Source organism: Pleurodeles waltl, chromosome 6 (assembly GCF_031143425.1).
Source record: "Pleurodeles waltl isolate 20211129_DDA chromosome 6, aPleWal1.hap1.20221129, whole genome shotgun sequence".
Classification (NCBI taxonomy): Eukaryota; Metazoa; Chordata; class Amphibia; order Caudata; family Salamandridae; genus Pleurodeles; species Pleurodeles waltl.
This window is the reverse complement of record NC_090445.1, coordinates 1,502,159,970-1,502,183,972: the sequence shown is the minus strand read 5'-3', so window position 1 is coordinate 1,502,183,972 and position 24,003 is coordinate 1,502,159,970. Positions and strand designations below refer to the sequence as shown.

At 42.1% G+C, this 24,003-nt stretch overlaps 1 protein-coding gene across 1 annotated transcript in view; it reads left to right on the top strand.

The window, feature by feature from the left end:
- The window catches only part of LOC138300996 (glutamate receptor U1-like), a 229,767-nt gene that overhangs the window by 87,716 nt on the left and 118,048 nt on the right, over positions 1-24,003 (top strand). Inside the window, exon 3 of the mRNA XM_069240982.1 lies at positions 23,303-23,391. Within this exon, the coding sequence (XP_069097083.1) occupies positions 23,322-23,391 (70 nt within the window). The 5' untranslated portion in view covers positions 23,303-23,321. The remainder of the gene's footprint in view (positions 1-23,302; positions 23,392-24,003) is intronic.

Genomic DNA, 24,003 nt, shown 5'->3' with positions numbered 1-24,003 from the left:
CGTCTAAGGAGTGTGCAATGGGTGTTGCATTGGGCATTCCACCGCAATACCCTTTGCTTTTGATGCTGCCCTAGATTTACAAGAAGTTGCAAATCTGTGGCAGTGCCAAAAACTAAAGCCACCCAGGGGTGGAGTTAGCATAGCACCACAAGGAGGAATACTTTTATTCCTCCTCATTTTTGCTTTTTCCGTGTGTGCTTCATTCTGCAGCACACATAGAAATAGCAAAATGCCATTAATGATTATTGAAGTGCAGGAAGGTGTCCATTCCTGCACATAAACAATCATTCAAATATGACGATTTTCTACTTCTATGTGTGTTGCATTCTGCAGCACACATAGAAGTGCCAAATTGCCATTATAGATTTTTTATGTGCAGGAAGAGACACCTTCCTGCACATACACAATCATTACCTTCAACGTAGACTTCCTTGCACTATGGTCCAAGGATGTCTGCATTAGCAGCTATATTTAGCGAAAGCGGAAGCACAGGAGTGCGTCATATGTTAGTAAATTCAGCACATCCCTGTGTTTCTAAAATGATGCGGTGCTGCAAAGATGAACGGTAGGATGGAAGAATAGAAGGAAGAAAGGAAGGGTGAAAGAACGTCCATGGAAGGGTAGAAGGATGAAAGGGCGAAAGGAAGAATAGATGGATGAGTGAAAGGATTAACAGAGGGTGAAATGATCAATAGGTTAAACGGTTAATAGGCGGAAGGACGAAGAATGAGACAATGCTTCAGAGGATGGTGTATGGAAGAGTAATAGGATGGGGGAGTGAAAGGATGGATGGATAAATAAATAGATATATGGATGGATGGAAAGGTGAAGGCGTGGACAGAGTGTATAAATATCTGAAAGAGCAAAAGGAAGGAAGATAAAAGGGTGAAGAGGACTATTCTAAGGAAGACTGGTTTTGCCCACTTCAAACGATTGTGTGATTATAGGTATGGTTGAAGTGAGGGGTGTTTTTATTTTCTGGCTGCTCCCTTTGCAGTAACTTTACATTCTCCTCTGGCTCCACTCTTACTTTGACATCAATCAAATGCACATCATTTCATTTATATCATAGTACTTATGACGATCTAGGGATGGTGATAAGGGCATACAAGGAATATAATGACGGTCAAAACATATCTCAAAATTGTAAGCTACAAACCCTGGGACTTACACACCAATCCCTAACAAATGACACAACATGAGCCCAAGGTAAGACCAGTGAAGTCAAGGTAAAACGAGAATTCCAGCAGTCCAAAACAAGGATGGAACACAGGTTGGACACCTGGAGCAATGACTCTACCTGGTGAGAATATTCACCTGCACTAACTACAGTCCTTTCATTTTTCTTGGGGCACTCTGTCGCACAGAGCATATCTCACCTAGTTGCCATGTTTCAATAAAAACCTAACGCCGTGTTCTGTAATCATTAAAGAAATGCTTGGGACCACATGCACTGTACCTATAGAGATATTAAAGGGGGCATCCAGTGTATAGAAAGAAACACTTCTATTTTTCCAGTTCTCAATCTCTAACAATCACCAACAATAAGCATTCTATAGAAATCGTGTGTCATCATTCATCATATGAGCATACTAAGGGCCTGAAGCCCAGTTATTTGCGCAGTAGATCCAGATACTTCACCATCTAAGCTTCCGCTATTTGTTATACTGTATTGCTAACCGTGAGGCTCCTAGTACCCTCATGCTTCCTGTGTACAAAAAGATATGTGTCCCTTAAGTCTGTCCAGTATCAAAAATCCTGACTGTGAGGTACCACTGCCTCTGGTTTGCCAGGAAAGCTTATCCATGTTTGTTCAGCTTTGAGATACTTTGGGAATGAGTTTCCCACTCAAACATAACCACGCTTGCCTAAACAACGCATGGCTTTTTCTGTGCCTTAACTATGCATGTGCTGAACTATGCATATGCGTGGTTAAGGCACAGAAAAAGCCATGCTTTGTTCGGGAGACGGTGCGGAGGATGTGGTGAGGTAAGTGGGGCTTGGGCAGGGGTGGGGGGTGGATTAAGGGATTGGGGTGGGTGGGGGGGATCTGTGTATTTGCTATTTTTTGTTTTTAAGGCACAGGGGTCAGAGGTTTGGGTATTTTTTTAAGGGCTTAGGGTGGGGGGGTCGGGCTATTGGTTTTTTTTTTAGGGGCGGGAGTGGGGGGGTTTGGGTATTTTTTGTATTTAGCGTGGGGTGGGGTCGTTTATTTTTAAAGGTGTGAGGGAAGGTTTAAGGAAGGAAGATAGGAGGGAGGAGAGAAGAGGAGGAAGGATCGGCAGAGGACACAGTGAGGTACGTGGGGTTGCGGCAGGGTTGATGGGTAGGTTTTAGCTGTGGGGTGGATTTAGGGCTTAGGGTAGTTGGGGGTGTTGGGGTACTCTAGCTTTAGTTTTTAGCGGCAGGGTACTTTTTTATGGCTCAGGGTGATTTTGTTTTTAGGGGCAGGGGTGGGGGGTCGGATAGTTTTTTTGGGGCTTATGGTGGATGAGGGGGTTCTGCGTAGTTTATCTATTACAGGGGAAGGTTTTAGGACTCAGGGTGGGTGGGGGTATTGGGGTAGTTTCGTTTTTAGGGGTGGGGATCAGGTTTTTTTTTTTTTAGGGATAAGGGTAGGTGTGGGTCAGGTAGTTCACTTTTTAGGGGTGGGGTAGGAATAGTTTTTTTTTTAGGGCTCAGGGTGGGTGGGGGGTGCCGGGGTAGTTTACTTTTATAGGGCAGGGGTGGGAGGGGTCAGGGTAGTTTTCTTTAGGTTTAGGGCAGGTGGGGGGTCGTGGTACTTTAGTTTATAGGGGTGGGGGGGTTGGGGGAGGTTAGGTATTAGGGGTGGGGGTAGTTTTGGGCCTGAGGGCAGGTGGGGGGGTGGTATGATAGAACCACACATGACGTTTTGCATACCGTTTCCACACACGCCTTTACTAGGCATGCTTTTACAACGAAAACTGGTTGTAACGGCATAAGTGGAAACAGCACGGTCGTGGTTTCGACCGCGTTGTTGGGGCATGCATGATTCCAGCATTCGTGGTTCCATCATAAAACCAGATACTTTACATTATATTGTTCACCTGGTAACTTATGTTTGATAACCCGGAGTGGAGGGTTGCTATGGTGCACTAGTACATAAAAAAGAACAACTGCAATAGCCACCAGTTCATGTATATCAGTTAAACTGTATTCGGTTCATTTTATGTGCACTATTCAGAAAGCTCACAGAAGCACGAAAAAAGCTCTGCTGCACTCCAAGAGACTGCTGTAATTGTGCTCCAAGAAATCTAAAAGCCTGCCCGTATATTAATATATATCCCTGCTCAAAGAATGTACTGTGGCTTCTGTTTTATTTTACAATTTACTATGTAAAACATATACAGTCATATCTCTAGAATCATAACTACATGGCACCTCTGACTTTCTAAAATGCTTCCCACTGTATTTGTTCAAGCTTTCTGACTATGTTTTAAAGTTATGCCCCTTTAAAAAAAATCTATGAATGAGCATTGAGCTTTTTTAAGTGTCATATTTTATGAGTTATGTTGTTTTTGAAGCAATCCTTCACTCCATGTCCTCTGAACAAAGATACCAGCGAAGACAAGAAAACTAAGGTGGTCTTGGCTAACCATTGCAAGCAACTGCATCCCAAGATTTGGGGTGGTAGATCAAATCTGCAATCTCATATTTTCTATTTATTTCTATGAATATATTTCTTACAGAATAGATCAGCCATTTGAAAAACATTGGATAAGACAGAATCCTATAGAATGGGACGAGGTCTTCATAATATAACTTTTCTGTGTACAGATTATTGAATAGGGCAATACCAACATGCTATACAGAGGGAACCTGGATAATACAGAAGTAAACATGATTGTACAAACAAATCATGGGCAAAAATAGAAAAACTGGGCCACAGAGAATAAAACTGGGGCACGCGGAATAAGACAGGATCATACAGAATGAAACAGGCCCAATATAATAGAACATGGTCTCCTGATAAAAATGGTACCTCAATTGTGTGGGTAGGCCTAGTGCCCGTGACAGGAAATAAACAGAGTGAAAAGATCAATTGGTTAAACGTTTAATAGATGGAAGGAAGAAAAATGGGCCAATGCTTCAAAGGATGGTGGAAGGATGAGTAAGATGATTGGTGAGTAAAAGGATGGATGGATAGATAAATAGATAGATGGATGGAAAGGTGAAGGCGTGGACAGAGTATATGACTATCTGAAAGAGCAAAAGGAAGGAAGATTAAAGGTTGAAGAGGACTATTCTAAGGAAGAGTGGTTTTGTTCATTTCAAACGATTGTGTGATTATAGGTTTGGTTGAAGTGAGGGGTGCGTTTATTTTCAGGCTACTCCCTTTGCAGTAACCCTGCATTCTCCTCTGGCTCCACTTTTACTCTGCCATCAATCACATGCACATCAATTTATTTACATCAGAATACTTATGACGATCTAGGGATGGTAATTAGGGCATACATGGAATTCAGTGACGGTCAAAGCATATCCCAAGACTGTAAACTATAAACCCTGGAACCTACCTACCAATCCCTGCGAAATGATAAGACAACAGCCCAAGGTAAGACCAGTGAAGTCAAGGTAAAACACGAAGTCCAGCAGTCCAAAACAAGGATGGAATACAGGATGGACGACAGGAGCAATGACTCTATCTGGTGAGAATATTCATCTGCACGAACTAGTGTTCTTTTATTTTCCTTGCAGCACTCTGTTGCACAGAGCATATCTCACCTAGTTGCCATGTTGAAGTAAAACACAAAAACCGAATTTATAGCCATTGTAGAAATGCTTGGGACCACGTGCACTGTACCTGTAGAGGTATTAACAGGGGCATCCAATGTATAGAAAGAAACACTTCTCTTTTTCCAGTTATCAATCTCTAACTATCACCAACAATAAGCATTCTACGGGAGTAGTGTGACATCATTCATGAAATGAGCTAGCTAAGGAACTGAAGCCCAGTTATTTGAGTAGTAGATCCAGATATTTCATAATCTAAGCTTTCACTATTGGTTGCATTGTTAACCGTGAGGCTCCTAGTACCCTCATGCTTCCTGTGTACAAAATGATACGAGTGCCTTAAGTCTGTCTACTATCCCAAATCCTGACTCTGTGGTACCACTGCCTCTCGGTTGCCGGGAAAGCTTGTTCATGGTTGTTCAGCTTTGAAATACTTTATATTATATTGTTCATCTGGTAGTTTATGTTTGAAAACCCTGAGTGGAGAGATGCTATGGTGCACTAATACATAAAAAGAACTGCAATATCCACAAGTTCATGTATATCAGATACACTGGTTCATTTTATGAGCACTTTTTTGGACTTTGGGCACGGGAATCTCACAGGAGCAGGAGAAAAGCTCTGCTAGACTCCAAGGGACTGCTGTAATTGTGCTCCAAGAAATCAAGAAGCCTGCCCTCCCAGCTTCTGTTACTATGTAAAACATACAGTCATATTTCTAGAACCATAAATACGTGGAACACCTGACTTTCTAAAATGCTTCCCATTGTATTTTTTCAGGTACGACCCTTTAAAAAAATCTCCGAATGAGCGTTTTCCATTTTTAAGTGTCATTTTGTATGTGTTATATTGCTTTTGAAGCCAGTCTTCACTCCATGTCCTCTGAACAAAGTTATTCCAGCGAAGACAAGAAAACTAAGGTGGTCTTGGCTCACCATTGCAAGCAGCTGCATCCCAAGATTTGGGGTGGTAGATCAAATCTGCAATCTCACTTTTTCATTTATTTCTAGGAAGATAGGTCTTACAGAATAGGTCAGCCATTCGAAATACAACAGTGCAATCGAAAATAAATAGCAGCACATAACGTGAGGAAAGCATCGGAGAGAAACAGGGCTGTAGAGAAGTAAACGTGACCATATAGAATAAGTCAAAATCAGTCCTAATACAACTGAGTCCAACAGGGTAAACCTGGGCTACACAGAATAAGACAGAATCATACAAAATGGGACGAGGTCTTCATAATAGAACATTTGTATGTACAGATGATTGAATAGGGTTATACAAATAGACTATACAGGGGGAACCTAGATAATACAGAAGTAAACATGACTGTACAAAATGAATAATGGGCAAAAATAGAAAAACTGGGCCACATAGAATAGAACTGGGGCACGCGGAATAAGATAGGATCATGCAGAATACAACAGGCCCAACATAATAGAACATGGTTCCTCACAAGCGAAAAGGCCTGTACAAAGTAGACCACATACAAGGAACCTGAATCATACAGAACTAAACATAAGCAAACAAAATAAATCAGGGCCAAATATAGCACAACTGCTCTAATGTGATTGGAACTGGGGCACGAAGAATAAGACAGCATCACAGAGAATGCAACAGGCCCACCATAATAGAATATGGCTGGCTACAAATGGTTGAACAGGACTATACAAAAAAAATAGGCCCATATTTATACTTTTACATGCAAAACTGCATTAGTGCAGTTTTGCGTGTAAAATTATAGCGCCGGCTAGCACCATTCCTTGACGCTGGAGGGGCGCCATATTTACGGAATAGCGCTAGCCAGTGCTAATACCCTGTTAGCATCCTTGTAAAGGACGCTAACCGGGTGGGGGTGGCATAGGGGAAAACAGAGCTTGTGTGGTGAATAACGGCGCTACACTGTTTAGAGGCAAAAAAATGCCTCTAAGCAGTTTAACGCCATTTCCTGGCACACAATCCCCATGGACATGGCTCTTGTCTTAGTAAAGACACGAGCAATGCCCACCACCCCATTGGCCATGCAGGGGGGCATAAGTCAGGGCCCCGAGCGGGTGAAAAAAAAATTATACTTACCGGGACGTACCTGGGATGGGTGGCTCTGGTGTGGGTGGTGGTGCCCCTGGGGACAGGAAAGGGCACCTGTGGGCTCTTTCCATGATCTTTGACCATGGAAAAAGGCTCACAGGTCCCCTAACGCCTGCCCTGACACAGGCGTTAAATAATGGCGCTAAGCAGGCTTAGCGTCATTATTTAAGGCCCCAGTGCTAGGTTTTAGCACAGGGGATAAATATGGCGCTAAGGACATATCATCATTTTGTGGACGGGAACACCCACCTTGCATCTCATTGACGCAAGGTAGGTTTTCACATCCAGAAAATGATGTAAACTCCATAAAGACGTGTCTAGCACCAAAGCATAAATATGGAGTTAGGTTTGCGCTGAATTAGCGTTGCAAAAAAATTATGCTAATTTGACGCAAACCGAGTATAAATATGGGCCATAATGTTAAAACAGAGATATATGGTATTGATGTAAGTCATATAGCAAATTACATCTTGCTAATAACAGTCACATACAAACGTCAATAGAGAAAAATAAATCGAAACGATATTGCAAAGTTCTCTAAAAAAATCTTGTCACTTGTTCAAGTTTGACGAGACACACCCCAAACCTCAAATCCACAATCCTTTTTGAAACTGGCCTTCTCCTTCTTTTCTGAACACAGCCCATGCGTTGATTCTGAACATCAGATGCGAAAAGGATACATCATTCTTTGTAGTAGGAAAGAAATACAAATGTTCCAGCAGCTGGACCCAGTAAGTACGCTGAAATATAGGAGGGATCAAGGGGAAATCTGTTCTACACAGGATATGAAATTGGCCAAAAATAACTGTGCAGACCCCCGTAACGGAAATGCCATTACTCCCTGAGCGATCTGTATGTTTTTAGTGAAAAGCAATATCTGCCAGAAGAGTCCTCTGGTATAAAACCACACAGTTCTCGGAAGAGCTGGCGATACAAGCAGCTTTCTGTGCGAAGGGAGCTAGTTTTAGGAATCTTCTTTTCAACTGCTGGAGCTGGTTTTATGTTTGGCGTTTGCCAAGACATTTTTATTTTACCACGAATACATATAATACCCACTGGTCTCTTAATACGTAATTTTATTTTAATTCATCCCACACCCAAATACAGCATGGAGCAATTAGTCAGCCCCCTTTGGCCTTTGGCTGACTTCTGTGTGAGGGAGGGCATTCTACCTTTCACAAGGAGCACATCCACACGAAGTAGTTCCCACAATGTCAGAGGTTACTATGACAAGGCACATTTGTTCAGAGAAAAACATATTTTTTCGTGTAGGCAATGTTTACATTGACAGGGGCCCAGCAACTCAGCCAACAACAAAGTTTAACAAAAGCTATGGTGATGAAACAAAACAAGTATTAACAAATCCAAAAGACCAGCAGCCACCACCCCAATTATTTTCTTCGCCAAAGCTTGCTTAGATTGATTCCGTCTCCTCAACGTGTTAAGAACGGTACGCCATCAGAGTTGCTAGCCGGCTAACACAATTCCCCCCAAAAAGACACAAGACAGACACAGAGGCAAAATAAACTAGAAGGGTCACACAAACATATCAGGAATGTTAAAACAGTCATAGTGTAAAAAGGATGTTAAGTTCACCTGAATCATGGTGATAATTGTTATAAGGAGAGATTATTAAAACATATACAATTATCATTTAAACCTTTATCAGAAATAAACTTTTGGCATTAGACTGTAATGCTCCAAAAAAAAACTAGAAGGCAAAACGATCATTTGTGAAAACATGGTCATGTAACCATATTGTTAGCCTCTAGAGGACATAACCCCATGAAATACAGGAGAATGTAATGCAGTGAAATCATATATGTAGCCCCTAGAGAGCATTTTCAGGGTTAGCAAGCCTACTGTAATAATATTACAAACAAGGCCTTTAAAATAAAACTTCTCCTAGCTGACCTAACCATGAAAAAGCTTAAAAGACAGTGAATGGTGGGAGGGGTTATTATTTTGGAGTCCACATTAACATAGTGTGGGGACCCAGAGATGATGTAGACTGACAAGCACATTGTAGCCCTACGACTACCACAAACTGAGTTATGAGCAAAAATGTTTTGTAAAAGTAATGCCCTGCAAAGCATCTTGAGGCAGGTTTCTATGACAAAAAATTTAAATATTTTAGAGGCATATAGCAATGACATTACAAACAAGGCCCTTAAAATACAAACTATTCCCAGCTGAAAAATAAAAGATCCAGCCATGAGAATGCTTAAAAATACATTGAATGATGGGAGGGGTTATTATTTTGGGTTCCCCGCTAATGTAGTTTAGGGACCCAGAGATGACCTAGACAGAAAGAGCACTTCGTGTTGAACGTTTTGGCAGTGGTCCCAGTGCCCTAGGACCACCACAGGCTTAGTTGTGGGCAAAAATGAGCTGTGGGAAAAGGAATGCTTGCAAACCATTATGGGTCATGTTTTCCCAAGTGCAGTGAATATTGTAGTATCGGCTCTCCTGCTGTGCTGGGAGAGCCCCTTTCACTTTTCTGTTTGATGTAAAGCATTTACCAATTTCAAGCGTTTTAAGGGGAGAGGCACAAGAAATGACTCTGATTAGATAACGGTGAACAATATGACCAGCGCTTCAATACTGCTGATGGACTTCTCGCTGTTGTGCCTGTTCACGATATGAGCACCATGCACGAAGGGGAGAGACAAAAAATAGTTTGCCCGCGCTGTAGTATATCGACAATCGTGCAATAATCCATGTAACAGGGGCAGTCTGCAAGGTGTGAGAAAAACAGCCTCAAGGTGGGACAAACGTAAAGCAATTACTAGTGACATCAAGTGATTTTTGAAAGGCAGGCGCAAGAATGAGTGAAAGTGATGGGCGTGACATGTGCATGATTAAAAGCCCACAATATTTGCTTGCGCGCTGGACCTAAAAATGAACACATGTGTGACTTGGGCTATTTTTATTGTCTCAAAGATACTTGCCTCAATCCTTTTTCCCAGTAAGCATGGACGTTTCACTACAATGCCAGGGGTAACAGAAGGGACATCATTCACTGTTTGGCCATTGATGATATCACATAGAGTATACACCTTATCCCAAAGATAGCCACTAATAGCTTCCTGTTTGCTTCTGGGAGGCTGTAGTAATGAGTCTAGGGTGCAGACTACGAAAAGCAAACAGAGCCCTATCTACCTTATGATGCTGCCACTGCCCTTCCGACAGGGGACACGTTGAGGGTAGTCGTTGCTTCCCCTAATTGACCTCGAAGCCCAAAAGCCCATCTTGCTTCAGGCTTTTCTCTTTTAGAACAGTATTCTTTCTGTTTTCTTTCTCATGTCCATTTGCCATGTGTACTCACCCCATTGGCTTAAAATTCTTTCTGCTATGCAGCATTTTGCCCAAGTTTTCTGTGGCATGTCACAAGAGATACCCACACCATGAGGTCCCTCCTGGAGAGTCACATTATAGCTGTGCTGCAATGTTTCTTTTGCTGTATCCCAAGATGCCCATGTCTGGATGGTTCTTACTTTATGTCACTTTAAGCCCATGTTAAGTGTTCCTTTATAAGTCATGTTATGCTCATGTCTGATATTACTTCTAGTATTTTTTATTATATCAAGAACCTCATGTTCCCTTTGACGAGTCAAAAAATTCCAATGTACTAATGTTCTTGCTCCTGTGCCCCAGTAGCATCAGAATTCTGATATTCTCTAATGGCATGTCTACAGCCCACATACCCACTGACATTCTTTCTAAGATGCTTCTTTACCCCATTACCCAGTTGTTTAAGATATACTTATTGCCACATTTCATTACCCTCATTATTCTGATCCTCCTTCTGACACCTCCCATTGCTAGTATGTCCCAGATGTTCCTTCTTACTTCTACCACTACCCACATGTTGCTTTTGGTAACACTTTTTTACCATATATCCCTCGTATACCTTTGGGAGTGTCTGTTTACCCTCACACCTCAATGGTCCTTCAAATGCAGACAGCAGATGCCGTTATTTTCTTCTTATTGTTTATTCTAATAATACCATGTTCCTGGACGACCCTCTGGACTGCTAGTTTGGTATCATATCCTCCCATTGTCCCATGAGTGTGTGTGTGAGAGGTTGCCCATGAGAGTACCTCTATACCACTCCCTAACATGGCCTCCTCCTAAAACTCCTCCCTGTACATCTCTTCCAAACATGACATGTGGAATGAAGGCCTGTTGGGAAAGACAATCAGTTAATGTATGAGAAACAGCAGTGGCTCCTAAATGAGTGTGGAGGAGTGTCGTCCCCCTGAAAAAATGCCCCAGAACAAAATGGTAATTGCCCCTCCCCATCCTGAAAATTGGTTCAGGATGGGGCCAGGCAACTGCTGCCAAGTGGCAGCAGGGAGCCGGGCATTAACTTTAAAGTGTGCTTGTTCCTTTGGCCAGCCATCTTGCAACAGCCAATCTGACATGCACACTTTAAACTTCTCTAACGGGTTAGAGAAAGCGCAGGCCTCCAGTGCTCTTAAGAGTGCTGAGATATGCCGCTCCCTCCAATACTGATGCTTCTGTCATGCAAGAGAGAAGCTCCAGAATTGGGTAGTGCAGTTTTCTGGGTCCGTATCTTTGAGGAGAGAAGACACCGGAGCGAGGAGGACGTCATAGCAAGTCAGTAAGGTAAGTGCCTTTTTATTATTATATTAACCCCATCCGAATTTTGCCTGCCCCACCACTCTAAGGCCCATATTTATACTTTTTGACGCAAACCTGCATTAGTGCAGGTTTGCGTCAAAAAGCATAGCGCCGGCTAGCACCATTCCAGGATGTCAGCCGGGCGCAATATTTAAGGAATGGCGCAACATTTAAGGAATGGCGCAAGCCGACGCTAAGGCCCGGTTAGCATCAAAATACATGACTCTAACTGTGTAGGGGAGGCATAGGGAAAACTGGGGGTTGTGCTGTAAAGAATGGCGCTAGTCAGGTTAGAGTCACAAAAATGACTCTAACCTGACTAATGTCATTTTTTTGATGCACAACCCCCATGGACATGACTCCTGTCTTAGTAAAGACAGGAGTCATGCCCCCCAGCCCAAAGGCCATGCCTAGGGGACTTATGTCCCCTGGGCATGGCCATTGGGCACAGTGCCATGTAGGAGGGCCCACATTAGCCCCCCCTACGGCATTTTGAAAAACAATTAAAAATACCTACCTGGACTTACCTGGGATTGGTCCCCCCATCCTTAGGTGTCCTCCAGGGTGGGGGTGTCCCTGGGGGCATGGAAGGACACCTGGGGGCTGTTTCCGTGGTCTCTGACCATGGAAAAAGGCCCATATGCCCCTTAACACCTGCCCCCAAGCGTTAAATAATGATGCTAAGGAGGCTTAGCACCATTATTTAAGGCCCTCCTCCTCCCATGCGTGATTTTTGCACGGGAAGATAAATAAGGCGCTAGGGCCTTCGAGTAATTTTTTGCCTGGGAACGCCTACCTTGCATCTCATTGACGCAAGGTAGTTTTCTGCGGGCAAAAAATGACTTTAACTCCAATATTTTGGCGCTAGACATGTCTAGCGCCAAAATAAAAGTATGGAGTTAAGTTTGTGCCGGATTTGCATAAATAAATGTTGCAAATCCGGCACAAACAAAGTATAAATATACTCCTAAATGCATAGCAGCAGCCGCTGATGAGAACTCCTGTCACACAACCCTTTTGGGTCGGTAGAGAAAGACACGCAATGGGACCAATTTAATGAAGTTAGTAAACTCTGTAGAAGAACTCCATATTGCAGGGGAAGGCTGCTTGGGAGGAAGATAATATATCAGTTGTCTTAGTAGCTAGCTAAAGATGCATTAATTTGCATTACGGGTGATCAGTCAATTTCTTCTTGTATACTTGCATTTCAAAATGTGAGTAACAAAAATATAGTCTGATAATATTACCATTTATAAATATCATCTTCAAAAATAATGTGTGATGGGATGTTGATTTCCTGTTTTTAACCCTAATAGGACAATAATTTTGTACACGATATTTACATAACTATATGTTTTTCAGACAGTAATATACCACTTGGAACATCTCTGTGATCTGCTCCTTTTACTGGCTGCTTCATTAAATACTAAAATGAGAATCTAAATATGAATAAAAAAGGAGTTAATCTGGAACTCAAACAGTGGTGTAGTATTCTGAAATTGAAAGTGGAGGGCAGGCAAAGAGAAGAGAATAAATGGTGTAATAGTTGCAATAGTTCTTTTATAGTATAATAGGGACTGTCAAATGCATTAAGTGACCCCAAATGTTTTTGCCCCTTTTAAAAGAGAACAATGGTAACTTAAGAGAGGGATATATTGACTGTATGATGGCCCAATGTTTTTTGATGGATGATGTTTGTCTTTTGCTGTGTGGGCTAATGGTGGTGAAACAGACTAAACAGTCACACTACTTTTTTTATTTTGTAGTGAGCAGATCGAGTCTCTGGTTGTAACAAGCCCTTTTCTAAGCATATCTTACAATTCTAGGATACCATTTTTCCAACAATGTGCTTTTTAATAAATCTGCCTCCTTAAAGTAATCATTTTTATTGGTGCAGTTGCATCTTAATCTCTGGATATAAGGAAGACCGGACCATCTCTACAGGAGCCTTGAGAGAAGCTGCTGTAAAACAAAATAGTGTTTCCGCGTATGTTCTGTATAGGGTGGTAATAAGTCTTCCTTCATCATGTTGATCAAAAGGTCTAAGAATGGAATCTTTCAACTGTTACTGCTGCATGTCTACTGTAAACGTGGCTGGGTATGGGCAACCCCGGTCATTCGTTACCTATTTTAACCTGTCACGCCACATTCTCTTCTCAGAAGAGCTCTTTCTTTTTAGCAGAAGCATATGCCTTGTGTTACGGAAAAGATGGATTTCTTTACCCTACAAACAGAACTATTAAAATCTTCTACAAAATCTGTCTGAATATTTTCTTTTCCATTAGAGACCATCGCCTCACTGAATCAGCATCTGGGTTGCAGCTTCCCACTACATTCTACCGCCCTCCACCCCCACACAGTGAGCATGCCTCCTACACTCTTTACTTGCGAGGATTTGGTTTTGAAAAATGTGACATGATTGAAACATGAGATGGTGCTTATTCCTTACAGTATTCCATTGGCAGAAGGAGGTACATCACAAAATCTTAAGAAGGACACCACGACTGTAAAAAAAACAGCAGACAAAGATGTAGGCATAGTAGTACAGAATACTGAGGATTAAGGCGCTGAAATTCAAAAAAAGCTATCCAGGCACAATTTTTACCTCAAATGAACTCACAATCCTATTGAATCTATAAAGATGCAAATTCTAGTACTCACCACCACCCGCAACCGATCCCCTGCTGCAGCTGGAACAAGGTCACCAACGACCAGCTGATCTCCGCCCTCGCCCAAGCCCCACCAGCTGACACCGCTGACAGCGACAAAGCCGCCCGCAACCTCAGGCAATGGATCGATGACTGCGCCAACGCTCTCGCCCCGATCAAGAAACCCTCCTACAACCATGCCGTCAGAAAGGCCCACCTGTTTCACCACCGACCTCTGGCCCTCCAAACAGGCTTGCCAAAAACTCGAGAGGAAGTGGCACCAGGAACAGACACCAGCCACCCGCATGGCCTTCAAGAACGCCATCCGCAAGCACCACCAGCTCATCCAGACCACAAAGAGATCCTCCTTCAAGGAACATATCGACAACAACGCTCACAATAGCAAAGAGCTCTTCAACATCATGAAGGAATTCTCCAACCCCAGCACTAATGACATCCCACCTTCGCAAGACCTCTGCGAATCCCTTGCCACCTTCTTACACTCCAAGATCGCAGACATCCACGACAGCTCCAACACCAAGACCCCACCAGCAGTGCCAACATCTCCGACTCACCACCCCCCAACCACACCAACCTCCTGCTCTCCTGGACACACATCAAGTCGCCAACTGGATGAAGACCAGTCGCCTAAAGATGAACTCAGGTAAGACAGAGGTCCTCATTCTCGGCCCCACCCCCTCCACCTGGGACACCTCCCGGTGGCCGTCCATGCTGGGAGCCGCACCAATGCCCACCAACCACGCACGCAACCTTGGTTTCATCCTTGACTCATCGCTCTCCATGACCCAACAAGCAAGGCCGTCTCATCCTCCTGCTTCAACACCCTCCGCATGCTCCACAAAATCTACAGGTGGATCCCTACTGAAACCAGAAGGACGGTCACACAGGCCCTCGTCAGCAGCAGACTAGACTATGGCAACACTCTCTACGTGGGAACCACAGCCGTTCTCCAGAAAAGATTGCAACAGATACAGAACACCTCCGTATGCCTCATCCTCAACATCTCCCACCACAGCTACATCACAGTCCACCTGAGAGACCTACACTGGCTCCATGTGAACAAAAAGATCACATTCAAACTCCTCACCCATGCCCACAAAGCACTCCACAACGCCGGACCAGCATACCTCAATGATCGACTCACCTCCTACACCCCGAACTATCAGCTCCGTTCCACCCACCTCACCCTCGCCACCGTTCCACGTATTCACAGGACAACAACCGGTGGCAGATCATTCTCCTACCTCGCTGCCAAGACCTGGAACACCCTCCCCATCCACCTATGTCAGACCAAGGACCTACTGACCTTCAGGAGACTCCTCAAGACCTGGCTGATCGAGCAGTAGCAGCCCCCCAGCTCTTGGGCACCTTGAGACCCTTATGAGTGAGTAGCGCGCTCTGCAAATGCAATGATTGATTGATTGATTGATTGATTGTTACCACGAGAGCCAGAGATGATGGTTCCATCAATACAAAATAATTTGAATTTCTCATTTAAAATCAACCCAGGGTACCTGAACTCTATACACTCCCAAAGGTACAAATTAACCAAGAATATCTATCAGGGAGACTGAACTTGTGCTGTGGCTCAATATTTGAACTGTTGTGTGAGTATATTAACGTATTTATTCAAGACATTGTACCAGCTTTGGAGACCTATGTGCATACTAGCAGTTATATGATTAATCTGACTGAAAACTTTCTTTTTGATCCTAACAGAGAGTTTTTGTTTACCTTGGACATTACCTCCCTATACACTCCAATAGGAGCATATGCTGATCATTGAAGAGACTCTTAATGCTCACCCGATACCTCATGGAGTACCCATCATGTTCATTATTGACCTTTTGAAAATTGCAGTTACAACAAACCATATCAAATATGGAAATAAGTACTAATAACAATGTTGTGATAGTTTTATGGGTGAGTTTTTTGCCCCAAACATGGCTAATATCTATGTGGATGCATTTGAACATTGATTTGTTTTCACTAACGGTAATCCATACCGGTCCTCCAAAATGTTGGAAGCATTATATTGATGACATCTTTGTATTATGAGAAGACTCACCTGTGAGACTAGAGGAATTTGTCATGTATCTCAACCACACTCCATCTCCAAGATTCCATTCTTAGGTCTTTTGATTCAGCGTAATGAAGGAAGACTCATTATCTCCCTATATGGAAAATCCACCAAGAGACTGATATACTAAAAAGCAGATTGTTGGAAAGTGAATATCCTAGAAGAATTGCAAGATCAGGATCTGTTCACTACAAAATCAAAAAACATGTGTGACCATTTAGTTTGTGTCAACACCTTTAGTCCACACAGCAACAGGTTACCATCATTCATCAAAAACATTGGCACATCATACAGTCAATAGATCCCTTTCTTGAGTTATTATTGTTCTCATTTAAAAGGGGGAAAAACTTTGAGGCCCACTTAGTGCATTCAAAAGCCCCTCGAATCCTAGAACATAATGCCCTTGATCTAGTCTAGGGTTTCCCCCATTAAAAGGCCAATACAGATGTGGGGGTTGCATGGTTGCCAGTTTACTATCAATATCAAATCTTTCACTCATGATGCCATTACTTTAGAGCTGCAGAATTTTTCAAAATATGATACGACAAATGTTTATTGTGTGTCGAGTCTGTACCCACTGATCTATATTGGACAGGTTACTGCACGCTGCAGTATCGATACTGCCCGCTGGTCACGTACTACTTGACAAGCAACACACTGGCAATGATCTCGAATGGCAGGTGCTGGATGTAGCCAAAACTCCAGAGAGAGGGATATTGCTCTCATTTTACACAGACTGTAATATAAATGGATCAATACGTTCGACTCAATCTCCAACGGACTGAATTACCTCAAGGAATAGCACAGCCTGGTCACTTCCCTCTAGGACTGATTTAGTGCAGTCTTTTGGATTATCTGCACTGCTGATTTCGTTGTTTAAAAAAGGACTTTGTTGTTAGATGTATAATATGGAATCTAAGATTTGCTTCTTACTCATTTTGTCTGGTTTTGATGTAATTTTGTGTTTATGTTATTGCTCATTTCTTCTTAACTACCCCATTTATCCACCCCGCTTTGCCTGCTCTCCACTTCCAATTTCAGAATGCTACACCACTGGTCTGTGTTCTAGATTAACTCCTCTTTTATTAATCATTTAGGGCCAGACATATAATACCATTTCCTTTTTCGATCCGCAAATTGCAAATTTTTGCAACTCGCAATTTGCAAATCGCAAAAGGAAATGTACTAATGTGTCACAGACACATTTAACGATTCCCAATGGGGTTGCAATTGACCTGCCTTATCAAGATTCATGAAGCAGGTTGCAATGTTGGATTAGTTGGGGACAGCAAACCACCATGTCTGAGTTTGCTTTTAAAAAAGCAACTTTTTTAAATGCAGCATGTTTTCCTTAAAGAAAAACAGGATGAAAAATTAAATGTTTTTGTTTCATTTTTTAAGGCACTGCCTGCCCTTAAAATATATTTTCTTTACCATTCACAAAGGGAAAGACGTACCCTGGGGACACCTTCCTATTTGATACTGGGTAACCACCTACTTAAAGTAGGTGGTAAACTACTATTGTTTTGCAACCACATTCCGGTTCAAAACAATCATACGTCCTCCTTTTACTCGCTATTAAGAAGGGACGCCCTTGGCACCCCCTTCCTAATAGCAACTCACAAACCCTTTTTTTATAAGTCGGTAATATGTTACAGACTCACAAACTAGAGTTTGTACTTGCCAGAGGCCGTTTTAGCAGTCACAAACAGGCCAAATCTCCAATTGCAACTGCTAAAAATAGTTTTACATCTGGCCCATTGGCCCACTTAGAGTGTAGGCGCTTCTCTTCTGCCCCCACGCCCACTTTTTTCACCTTCCACCATGGGGATAGGCTGTGGCATCTTCGACATCAGCAAGAGGTTTGGAAACTGCATGTGATTAAAGCCTTGTTTTGGACCTTAGCTATTCATTCGCTCGCTCTGTGAGCACATGCCTGTGCTTCTCTAAACTGACATGCACGGTCCTCTCTTGTCTGGTTCATCAGAGTATCGGCTATTTGCGAAACTGGTTGTTACTATGTGCGATTCTATTCACTTTTGCACAGCCGGTGCCATTGGGGCCTCATAATTTGGGTCATCTGAGATATTATGCCTGAAAAGTTGCTGCCCTCACGGCCCTGTGAAACTCTCATCATATTTTATTCTACTTACTTTCAGGGATGAGTCAATTGTTTACTCTTCGTGTGTTATTTTGGTCCCCTTATTAATTAATTCAGAGGCCTTTTCATCCTTCTCATACACTTCTCCCCATACAGGCTTCCCCGTTGAGTAAGTATCTTATTTTACTACCTAACAAACCCACTTTGGTCGTCATGGTTTCCACGCTATAACACTTCCCCATTCAGTAGGATTCTTCAGGTAATAATCCTCTCATTCTCCTTGTTTTCTGATGTAGCACAGATTACCACTTTCTAATTGTTCTTTACTCATTTTCACAGATGTTCCCATATTATAATTGTCCTGATGAGACCCTTGCATCATTCTATTGGTTGAAACATTGTTGACACATAACAAGCAAACCAGTAAAGGAATTATTATCTATTGTACAAAAAATAGGTGGTTGTTAGTAACAAGTGAGCCCCTGTGTAACCATGCTTTTGTTGAACGTTTTATTTTGTGATGGGCGTGACTTTACTGTCACACTACACTAACTATTTCATTGTATTTGATAACTGAAGAAGTTCAATTGCTCGGTGAATGTTATGGTGGTTTTCTGTTTATTCCTTACTGTATGAGCATTGATTGCATAAGACTTTTTATCTTCCAAATGTGTGATATGGCATAAATAATACTTGTAAGAACCATTGTTACAAAATAATTGTATGTTACCCAGGTTCTCCTGGGTATAAGGGTTGCTTTTGTAACCTTTTAAACATTTCAGTGATGGAGGCACCTCAACACTGGCCAGTAATGAAGTGAAAAACAGGAGATAGACTGAGGGAATACATTTGTACTTTTTAAAATGTAAATAACAAAACTATCTGGGTCAGGCACTGTAGATGATTCCATGATATTGATACCTTTGGCAACTCTGTCAACAGTGCTGCCAGGGATGAATAACGTTTATGGTACATGCCCAAAAATGTCAGCCTAGTCTATTTTTAAGATGTTTATGTCTGGGTCTGTTTCAACTTTTCATGAAGGCACTAGTCAACAAGTCCTTGATACTTTGTGTGTGAGGATTTAAGTTTCAAAATAAAAACAAATCTCATTGTTTGACATTAAGATGTATTACACTAACTTTTTTTTTACTTTTAAGCATTAACTTCATCCTTTGCCAAGGAAAGTTGTACACATTTCACTCAAAACATTTGTGATCTGCATTTTAAAGTTTGTAATCTGAATTAATGTTTCCTTTGGCAGCAGCTCATTATTTGTACTCCTCCAAATTCCTAGCTATGAGGATTTCTGTTTGATCTAGGGAGCTTGTTGGAATATCTTGATGTGTGTTTGGTTCATTATTAAGAAGGTGGCTTAAAAGTAAAGGTTGTTTTAGGGTAAAATTATCTCTGTAATCTCTCAAAAACAGTAATATAAAAACAATAAGGCATGTTTCCCAGAATCAGTCGCAAATATGAATTTCCTGCTTTATGGACCATTTATTAGAAGATTGTGCTCTCCTCTTTCGATTAAATCATGTTGACTGGACATTGTTTGACATTCCCAGTATCTCTTTTGTTCCACCTCGTGACATGTTAGAATACTCCGACCTTCCTTTTGAAAAAAAATATCCTTACTCATCTTTCTGACATAATCTCATAACATTTTTACATTTAAACCTGAAGCTACAATTCACGTTTCACCTCCTAAACTGATCCTAACCATCCTAAAAATACAAACAATGTTGGTTAAAAAACATCATGTTCCTATAGCTGTATCTCAATGCAAAGAATGGGTGCTTGCGATCTCACAGAGGTGCAAATGGACTCCTGAATCACTCAGCTGCTTGCTGTCGTTATATAATAAGGCTGCACTAAAACACCATGTCGGTGAAAAGTTTGTTTTTATTTATAAGAACGCTTTAAAAAACACAAGCAATTAGTCACTTTAGCCAGCCTTCGTCTATGGGCTGAGGGATCCAAACAGTCCATGCAATCAGTAATGCTCTACACCAGAGGTCTTCAATCTGGGGGTCAGGACCCCCAGGGGGGCCGCGGAGACCTGGAAAGGGGGTCGCACATTCCCCCAGCTGATCCTTAAAATGCCTCAGCTGAACTTTAATTTGAGTCTCCTGTGCTGTGAAAGCCGCACAGACAGCTAAGGAGACTTTCAGCCCATGGCTTCTGCTTCCTGAATGAAAAGCAAATGTGCTCTACCAGCTGATCTGCAAATGTGAAGGGTGCTTGGGAGCAGCTTTAAATGATCAAAGCTTCGTGAGGACAAACATTTTTTTTTTTTTAGGGGTAGTGTGAAGAGTTAACAACTGAGCTGTGAAGTGCATGCGTTTATTTGTAATTGTATTTACACAGCTCACTTCACCTGGAGGTGTTGAAGGGACAGCTATTAAAAAAAAAGGTATTGCATATGTTCTGATTTTACTTAAATCCACATTTTGGAAGCACAGTTTTATAATAAACCTTTTTGTAGTGGCCTATATTATACTGTGTGCAATGCAAGTATAAAATAATGCCTTTTTATATATTCACAGTGCTTTTTGTCACAGGCTGTGACATCATGGCACTAAAAATGCAGAAGTCACTATTCTCAACTGTACTAACAAAGATTTAGTTCTGTTGCTCTCCGGTTAAACACAGACCTCTGCAGTGCATTAACTAATAGAGGTTTCATAATGCACTACAGTGCATTTCCCAATGAGTAAGACCTTTATTTTATTTATTTTTCATTTCAGCTGGCTTTATTTATGAGAGGCTTGTGCTGCTGGAGCATCACTTTTTTGATGCTCCAGCGACACAAGCCTCTCAATCATACCTATGAGGTGACGCAAACCCACCCTGAGTGGCTTTGAATGGCCTTGTAGATATGGAGTAAGGCAAAGCAGCGCAAGCCGCTGCATTGCCTTACTTTGCATCAAGAAGGCATTCCACGGGTGTGGTGGTGGGTGTTCCCATGCAACCCAGATGGATTTTGACGCTGCCCCAGATTTACAAAATCAGGTAAACTGGAGCAGTGCCAAAACCTTACGCCTCCCCAGAGCAGGCGTAATGAGGAGAAATGTTTTAATTTCTCCTTGTTTTTTTCTCGTTCCGTGTGTGTTGCGTTATGCCGCACATGTAGAAAGAGGTACAATGCCTTTCTGGATTGTTCCTTCCTGCACAAATACAATCCTGCCTATGTTGGCACTAGGCAACAATTGTGCGCCAGCACAGGGGGAAAGGACAGACATGCACAGTATTTCATAAATACGGTCCATTCCTGCCCTTTTGTATTGGCGTGGGGCAGTGTAGCAAGAAGAGTTGCGGTGCTGCCCCACGTCAATTCCTCATAAATTATGACTTTTGTTTTTAGCCAGACCCTTGACCACGCCCCACACTCACTGATCTTTGGTTTGCTAAACACTGTTCAGTATTATTTCCTCACAGTAAAAATGATTTGCTGTGCGAAATGGGGATGTTTATTATTGTTGATGATGAGGAGTACCAGGTTCTAGACATTTTTATCAGGAGGGGGTCCTTACACCTAAATATTTTTAAGAGGGGGTCCCAGCATCAAAAAGTTTGAAGACCTCTGCTCTACACGCTCATGTGTTCAACCAAGAGTGGTAGAAGAGCAAGCCGTAGAATCAAAAGGCTACACACAAACACATGGTTCCAGAGGCTGTTGGGGAGTGGTGATAGAAGGACAATGGATGGACAATAAGGAAGCAAGAGCTTGAGAAGGGTACAATTGAAAGAAAGCTGAATAAAGAGTTGAATAGAGCAGTGTTTCTGGCCCTAGTACACTTCAGGCAGTAACCAGGAAGATGCCACAAACAGACCCTATTGATCTCGCTGGTCTTTAACTTGAAACTTTGGGAGGAGATGCTAAGAAAGGAGTGAAAGGGACCTTAGATGCTGCAAGGAAAGAGGGGGTGGCCGTTAAAAAGTCTCTGGTCAGAGCCTTTTATATAGTGGCAAGTTGGGTCCTAAATAGTGTGTTTATGCAGCAATGGCAATACCATTATGGTTGTTAAAGAGAAATAATACAGCTGGATCTTCAAAATTTGAATACCTTTCACAAGTGGAAATACGTTTTTCTTAAAGTGGTCTTATTTTTGCTGCGTTCAGTTTGACAGAACATGGTACCAACAGGCCACACTGTATCTCAATTTATCCTCCCATGCCGAGGAATTGCGAATGGGCTGCAAAAGATTTCAGGGCAGGGCCTTCAGTATACTGCCCAGTCATACATGACAAAATGGTTGGCTTTTATCGATTGAACATTGGATTGGCAGTTAATGCGGATCAGTATGGAGTGTTATGGAATGATTCAGTGGTTGATGGTGCAGTGTGCATTGAGTTGTCCTTGTGGCTTCTGTTTGAGTGTGTGGAATTATATGTATGTGGATATGTGATTAAGTGGTAAGGTACCAAGTACAATATAGTGGTTCTGACTCATTTGGTGTGGCATAAGTTTTTGTATTATGGTCAGCTCTCCTCATTTCAATACATTCGTACAGGACAGAATGGGACAGTTTTGTATATGTGGTGTGTTAGAATGTGAACTTTGGTATCTCAAAGAAAGGGGGTTGCTTAGTTGTGTGATGGTGGAGGTTGCTTTTTTGCTGTAATACTGACAATGAGGATTATGTGGGATGTTAAGCTGTGCAGTATTGGATGGAAATTGTGGGGACAAGTGTTGTGTTGAGGTGTAGAATAGTTTAATAGGTTGTAATGTCATGTGGTTGATAATGAGATCCTGAGGGGTGATAGTGAGCTCATGGGTGTCCAGTGTTCTGGATTGTGGTGGTGGCAGCAGCTGTCATGTGGTAGTGTAGTGTGAGTGAACATAAACAGGTGGTTTTGTTGTCAGGTGGTGATGTCATGATGGTGGTGAGTGTACTGTAGAAAGTGTAGTGAGAGGAGAACAAGAGTGTCTTATTATCTGGTTTGTAATTTCTACAGGGGTACAGTTCCAGCTGCAATGGTCCGAACTATGGGTTTCCTGATCTGTGTGATTGCTCTTATACTCCTGGGTGAACCAAGTCATGTGGGTGAGTATTTAACAACAGCTTGAACTAATGTTTTTGTTTCTTTTCTTACAGTTATGCATATAATTATGTATATTCACTGAACAAACCAAAGGTTAAAAGGACATTATAGTTATGGGAAAATACAAATTAAAGCATACCGTTTTAAACTAACAAAACCACTGAATTGATTACTTATAGTTATCTCAGGTAACTATAAGTCGTGCCCTAAAGTAATTATAATTTGCAGTACAGTTTCTAAAACAATCTATGTTTTTTATGGAGGGGGGTCCCACTGGGATCCCCTGACGGTCCTAAAGAGGCACAGTATCTGTACCTTGCCTTCTTATATCATTTTTTAACATTTTATCTGGACAAGAGTCTGAGTCCTAAGATGGCTGCCGCCACATCCTACTTGAAGTGGTGGCAGCCAATCAGATCTTTTTTCAAAGATTTGCAGGCCTTGCTGATCCTCCGAGGTGTGAAATATACAAAGTTTTTGAGCCCTAACATCGAAAAAGCTACTAAATGGATCTACACCAAATCACAACAGGCATTGGCAAAGCCAATAGGTCACGCCTATGGGCGACATAGCTTGACTTCGGCAATTGGCAAGTGTCCGTTTTATAGTAGGGT